This window comes from Typopeltis vanoorti, chromosome 9 (assembly GCF_054136105.1).
Source record: "Typopeltis vanoorti isolate ZY-2024b chromosome 9, IOZ_Tvanoo_1.0, whole genome shotgun sequence".
NCBI classification, from domain to species: Eukaryota; Metazoa; Arthropoda; class Arachnida; order Uropygi; family Thelyphonidae; genus Typopeltis; species Typopeltis vanoorti.
The window spans coordinates 39,954,817-39,976,505 of record NC_143557.1 but is presented as its reverse complement, the minus strand read 5'-3'; the positions used below and the strand labels follow the sequence as shown (position 1 = coordinate 39,976,505).

Sequence of the window (21,689 nt, the reverse complement as noted above, 5' to 3'; positions counted from 1 at the left end):
ATTTTACAAATAAATTAAACTGATGAAAAATCTGTGGCCATTACAAAAATTATTTTTTCTAGAAAGAAAAGAGCTGTCAGGTCTATCATGTAGACCAAATCTGAATCCTGTTAGGTATCTACCTGGATACTGAACGAATGAGGATGGGCTGGCAATTTGGGATTTAGCCAACCAAATTGTATTCTTATTGGCTTAAACCACAATGTTAAATGATGGTACAGCATGACAGAATTTCATGCAGGCTGGGGTGTTGCCTAGTTAAACAAGGCCCCCTTCCTATTTGTTTTTGTTAGGGAACTAGTGTGAAGGACGAAAAATCAGCTACTCGAACAAATACTGAAACACATACAAACTCAACATAACCAGAGTTCAAGATCTGGTATAAGTAGCATTTTGAATAGCTTTTCTCTTGACACCTTGTCATATGCCTTTTGCAGGTCTACAAAACTTAAGTACCAGATCAACATAATAGAGAAGACTGAAACAAAAAAACACAAAAACTGGTCAAATCTTTCTAAGCAATAAATATAAAATGTTATATTCAGGCAATAACAATCAGGAAAAAGAAGGAATAGCTATAGTATTCAACACTAAATATTAGGCTAATCTTAATGGCAAGCAATAGAGTGATGTGGGCAAATATGAGAATGGGGAACTGGACGATGAGACTTATTTGTGCCTATGGTCCCACAGAAGTTTCTACTAAGGTAGAAGTGGAGGAATTTTTTCAGGCTTTGGAGGAAGCATCTGACACTATGAAAAAGGAAAAATTGGTCCTTGTTGGTGACCTAAATAGCAGAGTAGGAAATGATTGTCAGACAAACAGAAATATTTTGGGAAAATTTGGAGAAAAGAGCAAGGCTGATAATAATGGCAAATACCTGTGATTTCTGCTCAGGACATGGACTGATTAGTACTAACACCATGTTCCAACATAAAAATGTACACAAATTCACTTGAAGAAAAGAGGCAAGGAATAAGAAAAGTCTCATTGACTATGTTATTATTGATAGTGATGCTTTCTCACTGGTCCAGAACACTAGAGTGTACAGAGGATTTTAATTCGAAAATGATCACCATTTAGTCTTTAGCAGAATAAAATTGAATTTCATATTGAAAAGAAGAACATGAAAGAATGTTTTTAAGCAAATAAAAGCTGGGCTGCTCTCAGATGTGAACTGTAGACTAAAATGCACAAACATTATTCAAGAAAAAATGAAAGAGGTTGAGAACAGGAACCAAATCTTGGAGATTCATTGGCAAGTCTTGAAGAAAACATTGATTGATTCAGCTAGAGAAGCATGTGATGAGGTTGTCTGCAAGGATAGAAAAATCAGAAATTCATGTGGACACAGGAAGTTAAAGACACAGTGAAGGAAACAAAGAAAGCATATTGAAAATTCCTGGTGAATAGGTCAGCTGGTGCTCTTAGAGAATACAGAAACAATTGTAAGATGGCTAAACAGTGTGTAAAACTAGCTAAACAAAAGTCATTGGAAGACTTTGGTAAGAACATAAAAAAAAAATATCAGGAAGGTAGCAAAATATTCTGGAGGCTGTTGAAAAAGCTCAGAAATAGTGGAAAGAGTGCTATAAAAGGATTAGAGATGATAAAGGTGACATGAAAACGGGAGAAAAAGATATCCTTTAAGTATGGAGTAATTACTTCGAAAATTGCTAAATGAAACAAGCAATGACAGCACAGTGGTAAAATAACACTCAACCGGCATGTAATCAGGAATACACATCCATACTTGACGTAGAAAAATCCTTCAAAAGCCTGAAAATGTGGAAAGGCAGCTGGAGTAGATGTTATTCGACCAGAAATAATCAAGTATGGAGGTATAAAAGTCTTGCAGTGACTGCACTGATGGTTGGAGTAGTGCTCTCATAGTACCCATATATAAAAAAGGAAATTAAACTGAATGTGAGAATACACATCCAGTATGGTATCAGTATGGTAGATTTAGGCAAGTATACTTGAGAAACTGTTGACAAGGATTATGGAAGGGAAACAAGGTGAAGAACAAGCTGGATTCAGGCCAAATAGAGATGGTCAGGATCAGGTTTTCACTTTACGACAAACAGTTGAGAAATTGTGGGAATATAAGAAAGATCTGTATTTAAGTTTTGTAGACCTGCAAAAGTCATTTGACAAGGTGCCAAGAGAAAAGCTATTCAATACCCTACAATTATATGGTGTCAATAGGCCATTATATCAAGCAATACTTAGTGTTTGAGTTGTAAATCATCTGTTAGAATTGAAGGAAGTACAGGAAGATGGTTTGATGTTAAATCTGGTGTCAGACAAGGATGTACATTATCCCTCTATTTTTCATTATCTATATGGATTGCAATATGAAGGAAAGCAGTATTAAATCTGATATTAGAATTGGAAATGTTAATCTTTGCTCTTTATTTCATGCAGAGAATGTTATACTTTTAAATAAATCCAGTACAAGTCTGCAAGATTCCCTGACTAAATTGAATAACTGTTGTAATAAATTTGGAATGAAAATAAGCAATAACAAGACAAACACAATGAAAATAAGCAGAAACATTGAAGATATCAACTGCATTGTGGATGGAGATCCTATAGAACAAGTAAAACATTTCAGCTACTTAGGCACAATTTTTAGTGAAGATGGTAAAGTAAATATGGAAATAGACAACAGAATCAACAAAGCCAGTATGGTAGGAAATCAGCTAAATAAATTTATATGGTATAAGAGAGAAATTAGTCAAAACACTAAATTAGCTGTATTTATGACAGTGTTCAAACCAATTTTAACTTATGGATCTGAGAGCTGGATTAGAAATAAAACACTTGACCAAAAACTCAAGACCACAGGTATGAGAGTCCTGAGAAAGAGTAGGTGCTTGAACAGATGGCAGCATCATCTTAAAAATGAAGATATTAGGAAAGAACTTTTCCATTGTTTGCATTCAGGAATATGTTAGCAGAGCTAATCTAAGGTTGTATGGTCAGTTAAACAGAATGGAAGAAGAAAGATTAGCAAACAAGTGTTTCCAGGTTGACAGGAAAATGACCAAGATATAGGTGGATTGATACAGTAAAATTTCCTTAGAAGACAGAAAGATAAGATCTGATAATGTTGGAGTCCTGACAGATAACAGATTGATTTGGAGGAAAATATTTGAAAGTAGTTAGTGATGATACAAGTTTTTCATGTAGTACTATCATACTATCCTGTACACCTCTTGAGGTTACTTGTCAGGAATTTGATGATGAATAAAAATTGTTATGGAAATCTGAAATAAAAAGACTAAAACACATAAGGTATAAATGGATTTATTGAAAACCACAGATTTTTTAGTTAAAAATAACAGTACATAATGTTTGTCTAAATAAAAAGTTTGATGTTATTCAACCAAGGCAGAATATAAAAATTATTTAATACATAAAGGCAAGTTATACTAGAAGGATGCCATCATACAATTGAAACTGAAATGATTGGTTTTATTTATTTTTTTAAATATAAAACCAAAAAGAAAAGAACTAGATTTATGAGTCATTAACCTTACTGTTATCACTAGATTTCTTAAATTTTCTTTTTATACCTACTATATATTAACTTATTAGTGTATTTTCAGCTGCATTTTAGTTTCTTAATATAATATGGTATCTTTTTCAATTACTTTACTGAAAAGAAATAAACTGTATTTTAATATAGATAGAAGAGGATGCTTACCAGGATGATTTAGGTTTCAGCCTTGGGCAGATAGGTAAATCAGGAACAGGAAGAATCAGAGCTCCTCAAATTGATGAAAAAACTAAAGTCCGCATTTCAAAAACATTGCAGGTAAGCTGTTAAATTGATCTAGATTGTACAGAGTATACAAAAGAAGTTATAGAATCATGTCATTTTTATTCATCAGAATTAGAGTTGTTTTGAGCAAGATAACATTATATTATATAGAAAAGTGCATAAGAAAGTTCTGATAAGAATCAAAGTTGAACAGCTTTCAGAAGTGAACTGTAGACTCAAATACACAAATATTATTCAAGAATAAATGAAAGAGTTTGAATATAAGAACCAAACTTTTGAGGTTTAGTGCATGCCCTGTAGAAGACATTGATTCAACCAGAGAAGCATGTAGTGAGGTTGGCTGCAAGTATTGAAACATTTAGAATTCCATGGTGGACTCAGTGAAGTGAAGGAGGCAGTCAAGGAAAAGAAGAAAGGAATGGTGGACAGTTTATTGATGCATGAAATGAATTTGATGAATGAAAGACATATATGCCTATATTATCATTACTATTTCAATATTACTATATTGAAATGGTTTTGGAGTTAGATATTTGGAGAGGGTATTTGGTGACAGTTTGGAAGTGCAAATTCAGAGAAGCTAGGCATATTTGGGGGGGGGGGGGGACAATCGAGCATGTGCCTGGCCACCCCTGCAATAAATGAGCATGTATACAGAAATGATTATACAATGCTGAATGTGATTTCACAGGTTTGCAGTTGGTAATGACATTACATAAGGGTAATTGTGGGTACAAGGGGATGTTGAAATGCATGTACATGAATGCCAGAAATATCAGGAACGAGATAGAGGAGTTTTTGGGAATTGGTCAACTTGACTTGGCCAAAAATTATATGCATCACATGCTTACATTTTTCATGATTAATCATAGATGTTGTAGATGCATTTTTTCTCTGTAACTTCTTCCAGGGATATTTGTTTTCTTAATTATATTTTGCAAACTTTAAATTTTGACATACCATATTTTTTGATAGATAACGCGCACTCCCAACATTTTCATCACTCCTTTTGCTTGTCTATTCCTTCCACTATTGGTCAAAGGGGCACATTTTGTTTGTGTATTTTCGGAACCCCATATATTCTGGGGGGGCGGGCGTAGTGGGGTTTGAGTTTTTTAACTGTGTCTGGTGGCCAAGAAGTGACGGACTTTAATAGTTTTTCTGTTTTGTCCTTTATCCTCTTTGTTGGGTTATAATTCCACAGGTTGAAACAACGGCAAAATAGACAGTCCCAATTACCACCTAGCCAAGAAATTAGCGGCACTACTCAAGGAGTTGGTAGGTCATTCCCCCTCCTACGTAAAAAACACACAACACTTTATAAACATAATCAAAAACATAACACTCGACAAAGACGACTTATTAGTCAGTTTTGACGTTTCTGCCCTTTTCACTAATGTCCCCATCAATGACACAATTCTCCTACTACAGAACAAATTTCCGCCCGACATTACGGCCCTCTTTGCCCACGTACTAAAGTCCGGTTACTTCGTGTGGCAAAACAAATTCTACCTACAAAAGGAAGGTACGGCCATGGGCTCACCATTATCCCCCCCCAATCGCGAACTTCTACATGGAAACCTTTGAGCAAAGGGCTCTTGATTCCGCCACGCTTCGACCGACAATCTGGCTCAGATACGTTGACGACGTGTTCGCGATCTGGCCGCACGGTCGACAAACGCTAAACACATTCCTCAGCCACCTAAACAAACAACACGAACGCATACAATTTACCATTGAAATCGAAAACCAAAATTCGCTCCCGTTCCTAGACACACTAGTTACACGTCTTCCTTCAGGCAATCTATCCTTCACGGTCTACCGAAAACCGACACACACACGGGCCAATACATACATGCGAATTCATATCACCACCCAGCACAAAAATATGGAGTCATAAACACCCTTAAAAACAGAGCCACAACTATTTGCTCTAACCAGCAGGCCCTGAAACAAGAACTAAAAATCATTAGTGACACATTCATAAACAATGGCTATAACAAAAATACTGTCAATAAAATACTCTATAAAACCACAACAAAAACGAATCTAGACTACAGTAAAACCATAGCCATCCCATACATTAAAGGGTTATCAGAAAAAATCAACAGAATCCTGCAACATTATAACCTTAATGCCACCTTTAAACCACCCACTAAACTTAAAACCATATTCAGCTCCTCTAAGGACCCTCTCCTCCCATTAGCACATCCTGGAGTCTATTGCATCCGCTGCACCTGTAACTTACCGTACATTGGTGAAACAGGACGGACAATCCCTATACGCAAAAAAGAACACATTAGACACATTAAATATAACCATTATGGTGAAGCAGGCCTCTCAGACCACGCATTCAACACCTTACACCAAATCAACTGGAAAAGCATCTGCTCCTTACACCGCACAAAAACATGGTATGAAAGAAAATTTAAAGAATCCTGCGAAATCCTGATAAACCACCCAAATATCAACAATAAAGATGGTATGAAAATTCCAAGGATCTGGATGGCACACATTCAGCTAACCTAATTTGAAAGATTCAACACAAGTCAGGACTCTAGCCAATCTGCTATTATTAGAAACCATTCCACTCCAACTGGCTGGAATGATGTTAATATAATATGTATATAGTAGACAACACAAATAATAGGACTTTAGCGTTGATGTATAATTTTTTTTTTTTTTTCCCACCAGAGGTCAGGCCAACAATTGTGGTAGCGGTTAGTCAGTGTCTTTAACGAACCAGTATGATTGTAGTATAGCTTGTTTCCTGTGTATATTTGTACGCTCCAGAAGATGACCTTGACATAAAGGTCGAAACGTCGAATTGTAAAATTTTAGTAATAGTAAACTAAAGTTTTTATTCAAACACGGTAGTTGTCTCCATAAATTCCAAAAATGCGTTATATATCTGCATTCTGTCGGGAACTATTATTTCAGTGTTTTATAGAACTGAATAATAAAAAAATGTGATGTAATCACCGAAATATGTCTTTTGAGTTGTAAGTATTCCAAATTGGCCATTTCCAGGTGGTTTAACAAAAAAAAATTCCAATGCCTTGATCTTGCAGTAAATAAACCATTCAAAGACAATTTGTGGGCTAAGTGGGAAGACTGGATGATGAATGGTATCCATGAATATAACAAAACAGGGCAGATGAAAAGAACGTCATATAAAGATATAGTTATGTGGATTGTAGAAAGTTGGGCTGCTGTAAGTGAAAACTGTGTTAGAAATGGTTTCATTAAAGCACAAGGGAATGCAGTGGTGTCCGTTGACAATGATTATGAAGCTGAAGAAATATCAAACGAAATTTTTAATGCAATTGATTCTTTCGATATTGAGTCTGATGAAGAATTTTTTGGATTTGAATAGTGTAATGTTCAGTAAATATTAAGTAATACTTCTACATTAGTTTTGTTATTACATTTGATTTACCTCTCATACCTTTCAAATGTATACCGCACATGTTCATTTTTAACGAATTTAGACTTTTTTGTATAGATAACGTGCGTTATCTATTGAAAAATATGGTAATTTGTAAGTTTTGAATATTGCTTTTATTATTCATGGCCCAAACTACTCTTTCTCAATATTTTAAGACTTCATAATATAAACAGATTCTAAGACTGCATGATTAAAACTAAAATAAAAACACAGACATTAAATAAAGTATCTAGAGCAAAAATAAAGAGTTTGGGGACTAAAAGGCGGAGGGATCAAATAATGAAATGTAGAAATATATTTCTGCATTTTTGAAATGAAATATTTTTCCTCAAAAATGTATTTGTTCATTTAATTTCTTCAAGAATGTATATAACATTTAATGTGACTCTAATCATTTGATATTATCATATTTGAGTCTTATTTTTCAGAAAAATCTTCAGAAACAGCAAGTATGGGGAGGAAGCACCTCTGTACGACGCCAAATATCTGGTACAGCATCTAGTGTTGCATTTACACCTTTACAGGTAGTTCTGATTTAGATTTATTTTAAATAAAAATAAAATATTGGAATTATGGGATCAGTGAAATAGATATTATTACCATTTCTCTATTGAACAAATGTTGTTTTACAATAATGCAAATACTGTTTGACATACACTTCACTGACACATGAACATAAATAAATTTTATATTTGTATTCATAAATACAGTAACTTGGGCATTGACTCCTGTCTGTCTCATATGAGATGATATTTTCATCATTTTTCCCAGTGCCTCTAACCAAGAATTTGTCCATTGCACAAATGGTATTCACTCTTGGATTGCATTCACTTTTGAATTAGAAAGCATTACCATTTTTAGACATACTTGTAGAAGTATTTGAATGAAACAAGCTTAAATATTCAGTCTACAGAAAGCCAACTCATAACAGACAATACTTGCATACCAAATGTCATCACCATCTGGGACAAAAAACGGAGATAGAGATAGAGCATATGAAATCTCCAGCACTACAGATAAAAGAAACCAAGAGCTTAATTACATGAATTTGATTCTAACCAAAGAATGGCTATAGCAAAGCATTGGTCAACAAAATCTATGTCAATCCTCTAGATAACCAAATGAACATGGGAAAACAAGTTTTCAGGGGTAGAAGCCAACTCTCATACCTTTGATATTTGGTCCATATTGAATCAGTATGGACCAGATATCAAAGGTATGAGAGTTGGCTTCTATCCCCCCCCTTTCTCTCAAGTAAGATACCTAATATTTTTCTGCCGCCGAAAGTTCACAATCCACCGCCTAAGAAACGCAATATTTATATCATCTGTGCTTGGAGGTTACGATATGTAGGACAGACAGGCAAGTTGAGAGAGATACACATGTTTGAACATTTCAAGGAAGGGTAGTTAAAAAAAAACAAAAAAAAAAAAAAAAACATCAGTATTGGCAGCACATAAAACAAAAACCAGGCATGAAGTATTGTAACAGAAAACTGTAATAATAAAATATCCACAGCAAGAAACAAGGCACGATATTTATTACACTAAGTCTAAACCTCTCATTAAACATCAAGTTTCCCTAGTGTTGAAAATACTTCAGCCACAACATTTGTTTGCTTACACTTGGATAAAGGATTAAGCCGAGTATAGTATATAATTTCTTGGTATCTTTAATTTATAGTATAACTAAATGGAAAAACTTCCAACAATTTCAGAGTATTTTAATAATAAGTTGTGATGCCTTTTGGCTACTCGTGTATGAAAATATGACGTCTGCATTACTTCAACTTTAGTATCGCTTCTGAGTGTGGCTCTCACTCATGAAACCTCAATAACGGCCAAAACTGGTCTAGGTAGTAACCCTTCCCATAATGCACAGCATTATACATGTCTGCACAGAGCTGTGCTTTGCATTATGGGTTACTAAGTGTCAAGTGATGTGAAGTCACTGGCTTCTGTATACAAGTTGCCTCAGTCCTGAAAATACTTCAGGTGCAAACTATGTTTGTTAACACTTGGATAAAAGATTAAACCAAGTATATAATTTCTTGGTATCTTTTTATAAAACGTTTGGAGATGTTAATGTCAGCTCTTTGCTTTATGCAGACGATGTTATACTTCTAAATAAATCTGCAGGATTCCCTAACTAAATTGAATAACTGTTGTAATAGATATGGTATGAAGGTCAGCAGTACAAAGACAATGAAAATAGGCAGAATCATTGAAAATGTCAACTGCATTGTGAATGGAGAACCTATGGAACAAGTAAAACATTTCAGCTACTTAGGCACAATTTTTACTGAAGATGGTAAACTAAATATAGAAATAGACAACAGAATCAGCAAAGCTGGTATGGTGGGAAGTCAACTGAATAAATTATATGGAATAACAGAGAAATTAGCCAAAACACTAAATTAGCTGTATACAAGGCAGTAGTATTCAAGTTAATTTTAACTTATGGATGATCTGAGAGCTGGATCAGAAGTAAAACACTTGACCAAAGACTAGAGACTGCAGATATGAGAGTCCTGAGAAAGATTAGGGGATGGATAGATGGCATCAATAGCAATATCATATTAAAAACGAGGATATTAGGAAAGAACTTGACATTGTCAGCATCCAGGAATGCTTTAGCAGAGTTAATCTCGGGTGGTATGGTCACTTAAACAGAATGGGCGAGGAAAGATTAGCAAAATAAGTGTTCTCTGCCAGGTTGGTAGGAAAACGACCCAGAGGATCACCAAGATATAGATGGATTGATACGGTACAAAGTGCCTTAGACGATGGAAATATAAGATCTGATAATATTGGAGTCGTGACAAGTAACAGACTAATTCGGAGGAAAATTATAGATAGGAAGTTAGTAATGATGTAAATTTTTCATGAAATACTATCATATCCTGTACACCCCTTGAGGGTACATGGCAGGAATTTGATGATGATGCATATGGATGCTGGTGAGTGCACAATGAAACCAGCCATCAAGTATCTTCCTAGCACATTTATGTATTCCATTGTTAGTCTCTCTCTCTTTTTTTTTTTTTTTTTTTTCAAATATCATCATCATCATCATCTGCCTCAAGGGCTCACTTTAGTGAGTATGGGCATGGCAAACTCGAGGTACCAGATGCTGGACCATGCCTTACCTCATGTAATATACATCTGTTATATTATTCTGTAGACTGGTCCCTCCTCTTCGTTCTTTGCTTCTTTCTCCTCTCCTTGCTCCTTCCTCTGATGCTATTAGAGTATTCGAGGGCTAGGTGTGAGTCTTTCCTATCTTGCTAAATCATTTCGTCTTATGCAGCCACCGAAGGTGGCAAGCTAGCCTGAATAGGTGGTGCTGGTCTCAAGCCCGGATAAATGGCGAGGGTTGATGTCAGGAAGGGCATCTGGTCGTAAAACTTCAATCCCAGCTCAAACTATGGTATGAGTCAAAGAGAAAATGATATAAGGGCTAGGGCAGACCCCTTAAGCGATGCGCAGCCACATCACCCTACAGCTGCGAGAAGTGGGCGAGGGCTACCGCATCAAGGGTGGGTGCGGTTAAAGAAGCGAGCCCAGCAGGTGGAGAGGATGTTGCGAGTGGGAACACTGAATGTTGGAAGCATGACTGGAAGGGGAAGAGAGGTGGCAGACATGAAGAGGAAGTTGGACATTTTATGTGTGCAGGAGACAAGGTGGAAGGGGGGGGGGAAGGCAAAGGAACTGGGAGATGGATATAAATTGTTCTACTCTGGAGCGAATAACGAGGGAAGAAATGGTGTAGCAGAATGAAGGGCGAAGTACTGGAAGTGGGTAGAAGGAACGACAGGATCATGCAAATGAAATTGGGTCTTGGAGAAGAGCAGGTGGTCGTATTATGTGTATATGCCTTGCAAGTTGGTTGTACAGCAGAGGAGAAAGATGAGTTCTGGAACGTGTTAGATGAAGAAATGAGGGAAGAAAATGAGATGGTGATTGTCGGAGGAGACTTGAACGGACACGTAGGGAGACAGAATAGAGACTGTAAAAGGGTGCATGGTGGCCACGGAGTGGGAATGATGAACCAGGAAGAAGAGAGGGTTGTGGACTTTGCAGTAGCGTTTGATCTGGCAATTGGGAACTCGTTTTTCTACAAGAGGGAAGAACATTTGATAACATTTAGGAATGGTAACAACAGTTCACAAATTGACTACATTTTGACTAGAAGAAAACATCTTAAGGTTGTGACAAATTGTAAAGTAATTCCAACAGATCAAGTAGCACAGCAACACCGACTGCTGTACACAGACTTTAAAATAAGATCAAAGATAAGAACCTCTGGATGCCATGGAATGAAGACAATTAAGTGGTTTCGCTTAAAAGAGGAGAGTGTGAGGAATCGTTTTAGGGAGAGGGTGTTAGAGAGGATTTTGGATGGACTGGAAAGTGTACAAGATTGGTGGAAACATAATTCAAAAGTAATCCTGAGCTGTGCAATCGAGGTGCTTGGTGAGACATCTGGAAAGATTAGAGAGCAGGAGGAGGGTTGGAGGTGGAATAATAATGTACAAGTGGCAGTGGCAGCTAAGAGGAAGGCAAAGCAGAAGTGGGATGAGTCAAGAGTGGAAGAGGACAGAGAGGTGTACAGAGAGAGAGAGAGAGAGAGAAAGCAAGAAGCTAAGAGAGTTGTTGCACAGGCAAAGGCCATGGCATGTCAAGATCTGTATGATCAATTAGAAACAAAGGAAGGACAGAGAAAAATTTATCAACTAGCGAAATGTAGAAATAAAGCAGCAAAGGACATCTTACTTGTGAGGCAGATCAAAGACGCTGAAGGAAGAGTATTATGGAGGGATGTGGACATAAGAAACAGATGGAAAATATACTTTGAGGGACTTTTGAATGAGGAATATGCAAGGACTCGCAGAGAAGATGGGCATCCTTCTTAGGGGATGGTTCAGAACATCAGTAGAGTGGAAGTGACGGAGGCCATGAAGAGGATGAGAAATGGAAAATCAGTGGGCCCCGACAGAATTCCAGTGGAGGCATGGAAGGCACTGGGGGAAGAAGGAATTAACCTGCTGTAGGACCTGTTCATGAAAGTTTGCCAACAGGAAAATATACCCGCAGAATGGAGGGAGAGTACTCTTGTCCCCATCTACAAGGGTAAAGGGGATGCACAAGACTGTAAAAATTACAGAGGAATAAGGTTGATGTCCCACACAATGAAAATCCTAGAAAGGGTTCTTGATGGTAGATTGAAGAAGGAGGTGGAGATTGCAAAGGAACAATTTGGCTTCATGCCTGGTAGATCAACAACAGATGCTATCTTTGGGTTACGGCAGATAATGGAAAAGTATCGAGAGAAACAAAGGGAGCTACATCTGGCATTTATTGATCTGGAGAAAGCATACGATAGAGTGCCAAGGCAAGAAGTCTGGATGTGTCTGAGGGAGAAGAAGGTTCCGATGAAATATGTCAAGTTGGTGCGGGAAATGTACAGAAATGTGAAGACAAGTGTTTGGACTTGTCTGGGACAGACAGAAAGTTTTCAAGTAACAGTTGGCTTGAATCAAGGGTCAGCATTAAGTCCGTTTCTGTTTAATATTGTGATGGAGGTGGTAACAGAGGAGGTGAGAGAAGCTGCGCCTTGGACAATGTTGTATGCAGATGACATCTTGCTGTGTGCAGATTCAAGAGAAGAAGCGGGAACTAAACTGGAAAGATGGAGAAAAGTACTGGAAGAGAGAGGTATGAGGCTGAGCAGAAGTAAGACAGTGTATATGTCTTGCACAGTGGGGTGCGGACAGGAGACAGATCTGGAGCTGGAAGGAAATGTCATCAGGAAGGTGAGAGACTTTAGATACTTAGGTTCAACAGTGGAAGAAGATGGAGGAGCTGAGAAGGAAGTGGGATGCAGGATACAAGCGGGTTGGAGGAACTGGAGGGAGATGGCTGGAGTGTTATGCGATAAGAGGGTGCCGATCAATCTGAAAGGCGAAATCTATAGGACAGTAGTGAAAAATAACATCAGCAGGATGAAAGTAGCAGAGATGAGAATGCTTAGGTGGATGTGCAGTGTGACCAGAAAGGATCGTCTGAGAAATGACTATGTCAGGGGAACAGTGAAAGTTACGAACTTAGGAGCGAAAATACAGGAGGCAAGGTTGGAATGGTTTGGTCATATGATCAGTAGGGAGGACGAATATGTGTGAAGAAGGGTCATGCAGATGGATGTGCAAGGAAGGCGGAAGCATGGGCGGCCAAAGAAGAGATGGAGGGAGCTGGTAGAAGAGGACTTGAGGATGAAGAACTTGGATGTGGTGACAGCCCAAGACAGGAAGGTGTGGGTGAGACTCATTAACAACAGTGATCCCACTTAAGTGGGAGAAGCTGCAGAAGAAGATCATCATCAAATTCCTGCCATGTACCCTCAAGGGGTGTACAGGATATGATAGTACTTCATGAAAAATTTACATCATTACTAACTTCGTATCTACAATTTTCCTCCAAATCAATCTGTTACTTGTCAAGACATTACCAGATCTTATATTTCTATCGTCTAAGGCACATTGTACCGTATCAAACCACCTATATCTTGGTCTTCCTCTGGGTCGTTTTCCTGCCAACCTGGCAGAGAACACTTGTTTTGCTAATCTTTTCTCACCCATTCTGTTTAAGTGATCATACCACCTGAGATTAGCTCTGCTAACACATTAATGGATGCTGACAATATCAAGTTCTTTCCTAATATCCTTGTTTTTAATATGATATTGCCATTGATGTGATCTGTTCATGCCTCTAATCTTTCTGAGGACTCTCATATCTGCAGTCTTTAGTCTTTGGTCAAGTGTTTTACTTCTGACCCAGCTCTCAGATCTACAAGTTAAAATTGGTTTGAACACTGTATTGTATACGGTTAATTTAGTGTTTTAACTAATTTCTCTCTTATTCCATATAAATTTATTCAGTTGACTTCCTACCGATCTGTAAACAAACCCCAACTCAACATCACCAGAGTTAAAGATTGGTACTATCAACGTAAGAAGCCTGAATGGCAAAGAAATGGAGCTAGCTGAGGAATTAGATAAGTACCAGATCGACATAATAGGGGTGACTGAAACAAAAAAGACCAAAACTGGTGAGATCTTTCTGAGCAATAAATACAAAATGTTATATTCAGGCAATAACAATCAAGGAAAAGAAGGAGTAGCCATAGTATTCAACACAAAATACGAGGCTAATCTTCTTGAATGGCAGTCAGTCTCAAGTAGAGTAATGTGGGCAAATATGAGAATGGGGAACTGGACAATGAGACTTATTTGTGCCTATGGTCCCACAGAAGGTTCTACTAAGGTAGAAGTGGAGGAATTTTTTGATGCTTTAGAAAAAGCTACTGACACAATGAAAAAGGAAAAGTTGGGCCTTGTTGGGGATCTAAATAGTAGAGTAGGAAATGATTGTGAGACATACAAAAATATTTTGGGAAAATTTGGAGAAAAGAGCAAAGCTAATAATAATGGCAAATATCTGTTGGATTTCTGCTCAGGACATGGACTGGTTATTACTAACACCATGTTCCAACATAAAAATGTGCACAAATTCACATGGAGAGAAGAGGCTAGGAATAAGAAAAGTCTCATTGACTATGTTATTGTTGATAGTGATGTTTTCTCCCTGGTGCAGGACACCAGAGTGTTACAGAGGATTTGAAATTGGAAGTGATCACTATTTAGTCTTGAGCAGGATAAAATTGAATTTCATATTGAAAAGAATAACATGTAAGAAAATTTTAAAGCGAATAAAAGTTGAGCAGCTCTCAGATGTAAACTGTAGACTAAAATACAGAAATATTATTGAAAAGAAAATGAAAGAGTTTGAGAACAGGAATCAAACCTTGGAGATTCAGTGGCAAACTCTGAAGGAAACATTGATTGATTCTGCCAGAGAGGCATGTGGTGAGGTTGTGTGCAAAGATAAAAAAATCAGAACTCCCTGGTGGACACAGGAAGTTAAAGAGGCAGTGAAGGAAAAGAAGAAAGCATATCAAAAGTTCCTGGCAAATAAGTCAGCTTTTACTCTTACAGAATACAGAGACAAATGTAAGAAAGCTAAACAGTGTGTAAAACTAGCTAAACAAAAGTCATGGGAGGACTTTGGCAAGAATATAGAAAATAAATATCAAGAAGGTGGCAAAATATTCTGGAGGTTGTTGAAGAAGCTTAGGAATGGAGGAAAGAGTGCTGTAAAAGGAATTAGAGATGATAAAGGTGAAATGAAAACAGGAGAAAAAGATATCCTTGAAGTATGGAGTAATTACTTGGAAAAACTGCTAAATGAAACAAGCAGTGATGACAGCACAGTGATAAAGAACACTGACCAGGCATGCAGTCAGGAATACATATCCATACTTGAAGTAGAAAAAGCCATCAAAGGCTTGAAATGTGGAAAGGCAGCAGGAGTAGATGATATTCGACCAGAAATGCTGAAGTATGGTGGTATAAGAGTCTTACAGTGGCTGCACTGCATAGTTCAGAAAGCCTGGACAGAGGGACGAATTCCTGATGATTGGAGTAGAGCTCTCATAGTACCCATATATAAAAAGGGAAATAAAACTGAATGTGAGAATTAGAGAGGTATTTCCCTACTGAGTGTTCCTGGCAAGATCTATGCAAGTATACTTGAGAAACGGTTGAGAAGAATTGTGAAAGAAAAGCTTGGTGAAGAACAAGCTGGATTCAGGCCAAATAGAGACTGTCAGGATCAGATCTTCACTTTACGACAAATAGTCGAGAAAGCATGGGAATATAACAAAGATCTGTATTTAAGTTTTGTCGATTTGGAAAAGGCATATGACAAGGTGCCAAGAGAGAAGCTATTCAATACGCTGCAGTTATATGGTGTCAATGGGGCATTATATCAAGCAATACTTAGTCTTTATTTGAGTTGTGAGTCAGCAGTTAGAATTGAAGGAAGTACAGGAAGATGGTTTAATGTTAAATCTGGTGTGAGACAAGGATGTACATTATCCCCTCTGTTATTCATTATCTATATGGATCACATTATGAAGGAAAGTGGTATTAAACCTGATATCAAAATTGGAGATGTTAATGTCATCTCTTTGCTTTATGCGGATGATGTTATACTTCTAAATAAATCCGCTACAAGTCTGCAAGATTCTCTGACTAAATTGAATAGCTGTTGTAATAGATATGGTATGAAGGTCAGCAATAAAAAGACAAAGACAATGAAAATAGGCAGAATCATTGAAAATGTCAACTGTGTTGTGAATGGAGAACCTGTGGAAGAAGTAAAACATTTCAGCTACTTAGGCACAATTTTTACTGAAGATGGTAAACTAAATATAGAAATAGACAACAGAATCAGCAAAGCTGGTATGGTGGGAAGTCAATTGAATAAATTCATATGGAATAAGAAAGAAATTAGTCGGAACACTAAATTAGCTGTATAGAAGACTGTGTTCAAACCAATTTTAACTTATGGATCTGAGAGCTGGGTCAGAAGTAAAACACTTGACCAAAGACTAGAGACCGCAGATATGAGAGTCCTGAGAAAGATTAGAGGCGTGAACAGATGGCATCAATGGCAATATCATATTAAAAATGAGGATATTAGGAAAGAACTTGACATTGTCAGCATCCAGGAATGCGTTAGCAGAGCTAATCTCAGATGGTATGGTCACTTAAATAGAATGGGAGAGGAAAGATTAGCAAAACAAGTGTTCTCTGCCAGGTTGGCAGGAAAACGACCCAGAGGAAGACCAAAAATAGGTGGATTGATACGGTACAAAGTGCCTTAGACGATAGAAATATAAGATCTGATAATGTTGGAGTCTTGACAAGTAACAGACTGATTTGGAGGAAAATTGTAGATAGGAAGTTAGTAATGATGTATTTTTTTCATGTAGTACTGTCATATCCTGTACACCCCTTGAGGGTACATGGCAGGAATTTGATGATGATGATGATGACTTCCTACCATATCAGCTTTGTTGATTCTGTTGTTTATTTCCACATATTTAATTTACTATCTTCATTAAAAACCGTGCCTAATTAGCTGAAATGTTTTTCTTGTTCTTTAGCTCTATTCACAATGTAGTTGACATTTTCAACAATTCTGCCTATTTTCATTGTCTTTGTCTTTTTATTGCTGACTTTCATACCATGTCTATTACAACAGTTATTCAATTTAGTCAGGGAATCTTGCAGACTTGTAACAGATTTATTTAGAAGTATAACATCGTCTGCATAAAGCAAAGAGCTGACATTAACATCTCCAATTTTGATATCATGTGTAATACCACTTTCCTTCATGATAATGTGATCCATATAGATAACGAATAACAGAGGGGATAATGTGCATCCTTGTCTCACTCCAGATTTAACATTAAACCATCTTCCTGTACTTCCTTCAATTCTAACTGCTGACTTACAACTCAAATACAGAGTAAGTATTGCTTGATATAATGCCCCATTGACACCATATAACTGTAGCGTTTTTGAATAGCTTCTCTCTTGGCACCTTGTCATATGCCTTTTCCAAATCGACAAAACTTAAATACAGATCTTTGTTATATTCTCATGCTTTCTCAACTATTTGTCGTAAAGTGAAGATCTGATTCTGACAGCCTCTATTTTGCCTGAATCCAGCTTGTTCTTCACCAAGCTTTTCTTCCACAATTCTTCTCAACCGTTTCTCAAGTATACTGGCCTAAATCTTACCACTCAGTAGGGAAATAATTCTCACATTCAATTTTATTTCGCTTTTTATATATGGATACTATGAGAGCTCTAGTCCAATCGTCAGGAATTTGGCCCTCTGTCCAGGCCTTCTGAACTATGCAGTGCAGCCACTGTAAGACTTTTATACCACCACACTTCAGCATTTCTGGTCGAATATCATCTACTCCTGTTGCCTTTCCACATTTCAAGCCATTGATGGCTTTTTCTTCTTCAAGTATGGATATGTATTCCTGACTGTATGCCTGTTGAGTGTTTTTTACCACTTTGCTATCACTGCTTGTTTCATTTTGCAATTTTTCGAAGTAATTACTCCATACTTCAAGGATATCCTTTTCTCCTGTTTTCATGTCACCTTTATCATCTCTAACTCCTTTTACAGCACTCTTTCCTCCATTTCTAAGCTTCTTCACAACCTCCAGAATATTTTGCCACCTTCTTGATATTTATTTTCTATGTTCTTGCCAAAGTCCTCCCATGACTTTTGTTTAGCTAGTTTTACACAGTGTTTAGCATTCTTGCATTTGTCTCTGTATTCTCTAAGAGCACAAGCTGACTTATTTGCCAGGAACTTTTGATATGCTTCCTTCTTATCCTTCACCGCCTCTTTAACTTCCTGTGTTCACCATGGAGTTCTTATTTTTCTATCCTTGCAGACAACCTCACCACATGCCTCTCTGGCTGAATCAATCAGGGTTGTCTTCAAGGCTTGCCACTGAATCTCCAAGGTTTGGTTACTGTTCTCAAACTGTTTCATTATTTCTTCAATAATCTTTGTGTATTTTAGTCTATAGTTCACATCTGAGAGCTGCTCAACTTTTATTCTCTTTAAAACTTTCTTGCATGTCATTGTTTTCATTATGAAATTCAATTTTATCGTGCTCAAGAGTAAATAGTGATCGCTTCCAGTTTCAAATCCTCTGTACACTCTGGTGTCCAGCACCAGGGGAAAGTCATCACTATCAAGAATAACATAGTCAATGAGAGTTTTCTTATTCCTTGCCTCTTCTCTCCAAGTGAATTTGTGCATATTTTTATGTTGGAACATGGTACTAGTAATAACCAGTCCATATCATGAGCAGAAATCCAACAGGTATTTGCCATTATTATTGGCTTTGCTCTTTTCTCCAAATTTTCCCAAAATATTTTTGTATGTCTATTTACATTGTAATTGTTACCTGTTCATACTTTACTTTTTTTTTGTTTTATTCATTATTATCTCCATGATGTGAAAGTTATGTCACGAAACTGGTTGAGTGCCTCAATAAACATATTTTACTGTCAAGTTGTTCTGTTTGGTTAAACATCAGTATTACACTTTCATCATGTCCTCATGCTAAATACTATTTCCCACCCTTTTTTTTCTTTTTCTTTTTTTTTTTTTTTCAGTAAATGTTTAACACCAGTTGGTCCATGTAACAGCTGCACTGCATAAAACAGCAGAGATTTTCATTGAGGTCCTAGTGAAATCAAGAGAAAACATCCTGGAAATTGATTAAACCTGTTGAATCTTCATGGTGCAAAAACTATTGATAGTGACTACATCAGAAGATGGGTTACGAAAATAAATACAAAATATAGTTTAAAAGATCTGTATAAACTATGCCACATCAGATATTACAACTGATGAAAATCAGAGAGTAAGTAGCTGATTGGATTTGTTAAGATTGCTTGTGACTACCAGGGAAGTCATTTGGATGTTCTGAACATAGAACTATGCTTAGGACATCCTTAGAATTTTTGTTGTAGGTGTGACTTAAAAATAAGGAAAAACCTAGCAATTGAAAAAAAAAGATTAACATTAAAACATGATTAAGTCAACACCTACAAATTGCACTATTTCTAGGTGTGACTTAAAAAAAATATACAGGTAAAACTCGACTTACGACAGGGTTATGTTCCAACCTCTTTGTCGGAAGTCGAGGACCTTCATTAATTCTTGATTTGTTTGATTTCTGTTATAATATTTTCATAAATTAGGTTTCCATATAACTTAAAACGTGAAAAATGTATAAACTTACATAAGCATTTATAAATTATTTATTAGCACATAGAAATACATAAATACAAAATTAAGAAAGAAAAATGAAATTTAAAAAATTAAGAAAAAAATACATAAACACATCAAAAATAGTGCACTTACTTTAATTTGAAATTCCTTTAAATATTAGTTAACATAAACAAAAAACTTATTAACAGTGTCTTTAATTAAACAGGTAACTGTCACTTATTTGGACGATATGGTTATTTCTCCTGATCGGGAGTATCTTTTTTAATCAGAAAATTGGTGAATGTTGTCTGTTGGGTTTTTTTTTTTTTTCCTTCATATATTTTGCGATAACATCTGACTGCTTCTCGAATTTGCTTTTTGACTTTGGCGAAGCGATCAGTGTCTTGATCCATATTTTCGAGTTGCTGAAGTCTTTGATTTAGTTTAGAAAATACTTCAGCTAATCCTTTTACAGTAAACATTTTTAACGATTTCACTTCTTCATCTTCATCTTCCTCGTTATTCCTTTCTTCTTCTACAACTCTTTCGTTTTGGAAAATCAAGTCTTGATCAGTCAGCTCACCTTCTTCATGATCTGCTAATTCTTCTGTATCGGTAATATTAATTTCTAAATCCAGTTTTCTTGAAATTTCGACGATTTCTTCACCAATTTGTTCTAACATACTATGCCCATTGTACTCTTCGAGTGTCTCCTGCAGTAGTAACTTCCAAATTCCTCTCATACATCCGATACTTCCTTCCATGAAGTTCCAGTGTTCTGGATACATTGGTTAATATCGTAATTTTTCCAAAAATCGTGTAATGTTATAGCATCATTGTCCATTGCTGTTATTGCTTGAGAAAATGTAGCTTTCAGGTAATATGTCTTGAATGTAGCAATTGAACCTTGATCCATAGGTTGAATCACTACCGCCCAGTACCACAGCTGTTGTACTGGGCGGTAGATACATCACATTTATATTTTCATTCAAATCGCTGATGTGAAGAGGATATCTTGGAGCATTGTCAAGAGCAATAGAATTTTAAAAGGAATGTTTTTTTCAAGATAGTAGGCACGTACTTCTGGAATAAAACAATTTAAGAACCAGTCTTTGAATAAAACGATCGTCATCCAAGCCTTAGGATTACTCCTGTAGTAAACCAGCAATTTATTCTTGTCAGTGAATAATATAAGCATGTAAACAATTTAAGGAAACAACAAGAAGATAAATACGACGAGTATTTATCTTCAGTATCCTTAAAATATCAAATTCTTGTCAGTGTTTTTCAAAGCTCTGGGGTTTTGTGAACGGTATGCAAGAAATGGTTTTAATTTAAAACCAGCAGCATTTCTCCAAGAAGAAGCTTAATCCTATCTTTAAATGCCTTAAAACCAGGTGCCGATGTAGCTCCTCTGTGAATGTAAGTTTGTTCTGGCATTCTTTTCCAGAACAGTCCGGTTTCATCTATGTTAAAAATCTGCTCTAGCAAATAGCCTTCATCTTTGATCATCTCTTTCAGATTTTTCTTGAAAATTTTGACACTTTCAAAATCGGAACTAGCAGCTTCTCCCATTATCCGTATGTTATGTAAGTTAAAATAAAATCGGATTTTGAATCAATAAAACCCACCTTTACGAGCGTTAAATGTATGCTCGTCATATTTATCTTCTTGTTGTTTCCTTAAATTGTCAAATAGGCGGCGTGCTTTTGTTTGAATCATAATCAAACTGAG

General features: G+C 36.5%; 1 protein-coding gene across 2 annotated transcripts in view; it reads left to right on the top strand.

Moving 5' to 3' along the window:
* Positions 1–21,689, top strand: part of Prp31 (pre-mRNA processing factor 31) — a 274,807-nt gene that overhangs the window by 232,941 nt on the left and 20,177 nt on the right. For both annotated transcript variants that reach the window (XM_090398337.1, XM_090398338.1), the window contains exons 12-13: positions 3,696–3,824; positions 7,668–7,763. In XM_090398337.1, the coding sequence (XP_090254463.1) occupies positions 3,696–3,824; positions 7,668–7,763 (225 nt within the window). The remainder of the gene's footprint in view (positions 1–3,695; positions 3,825–7,667; positions 7,764–21,689) is intronic.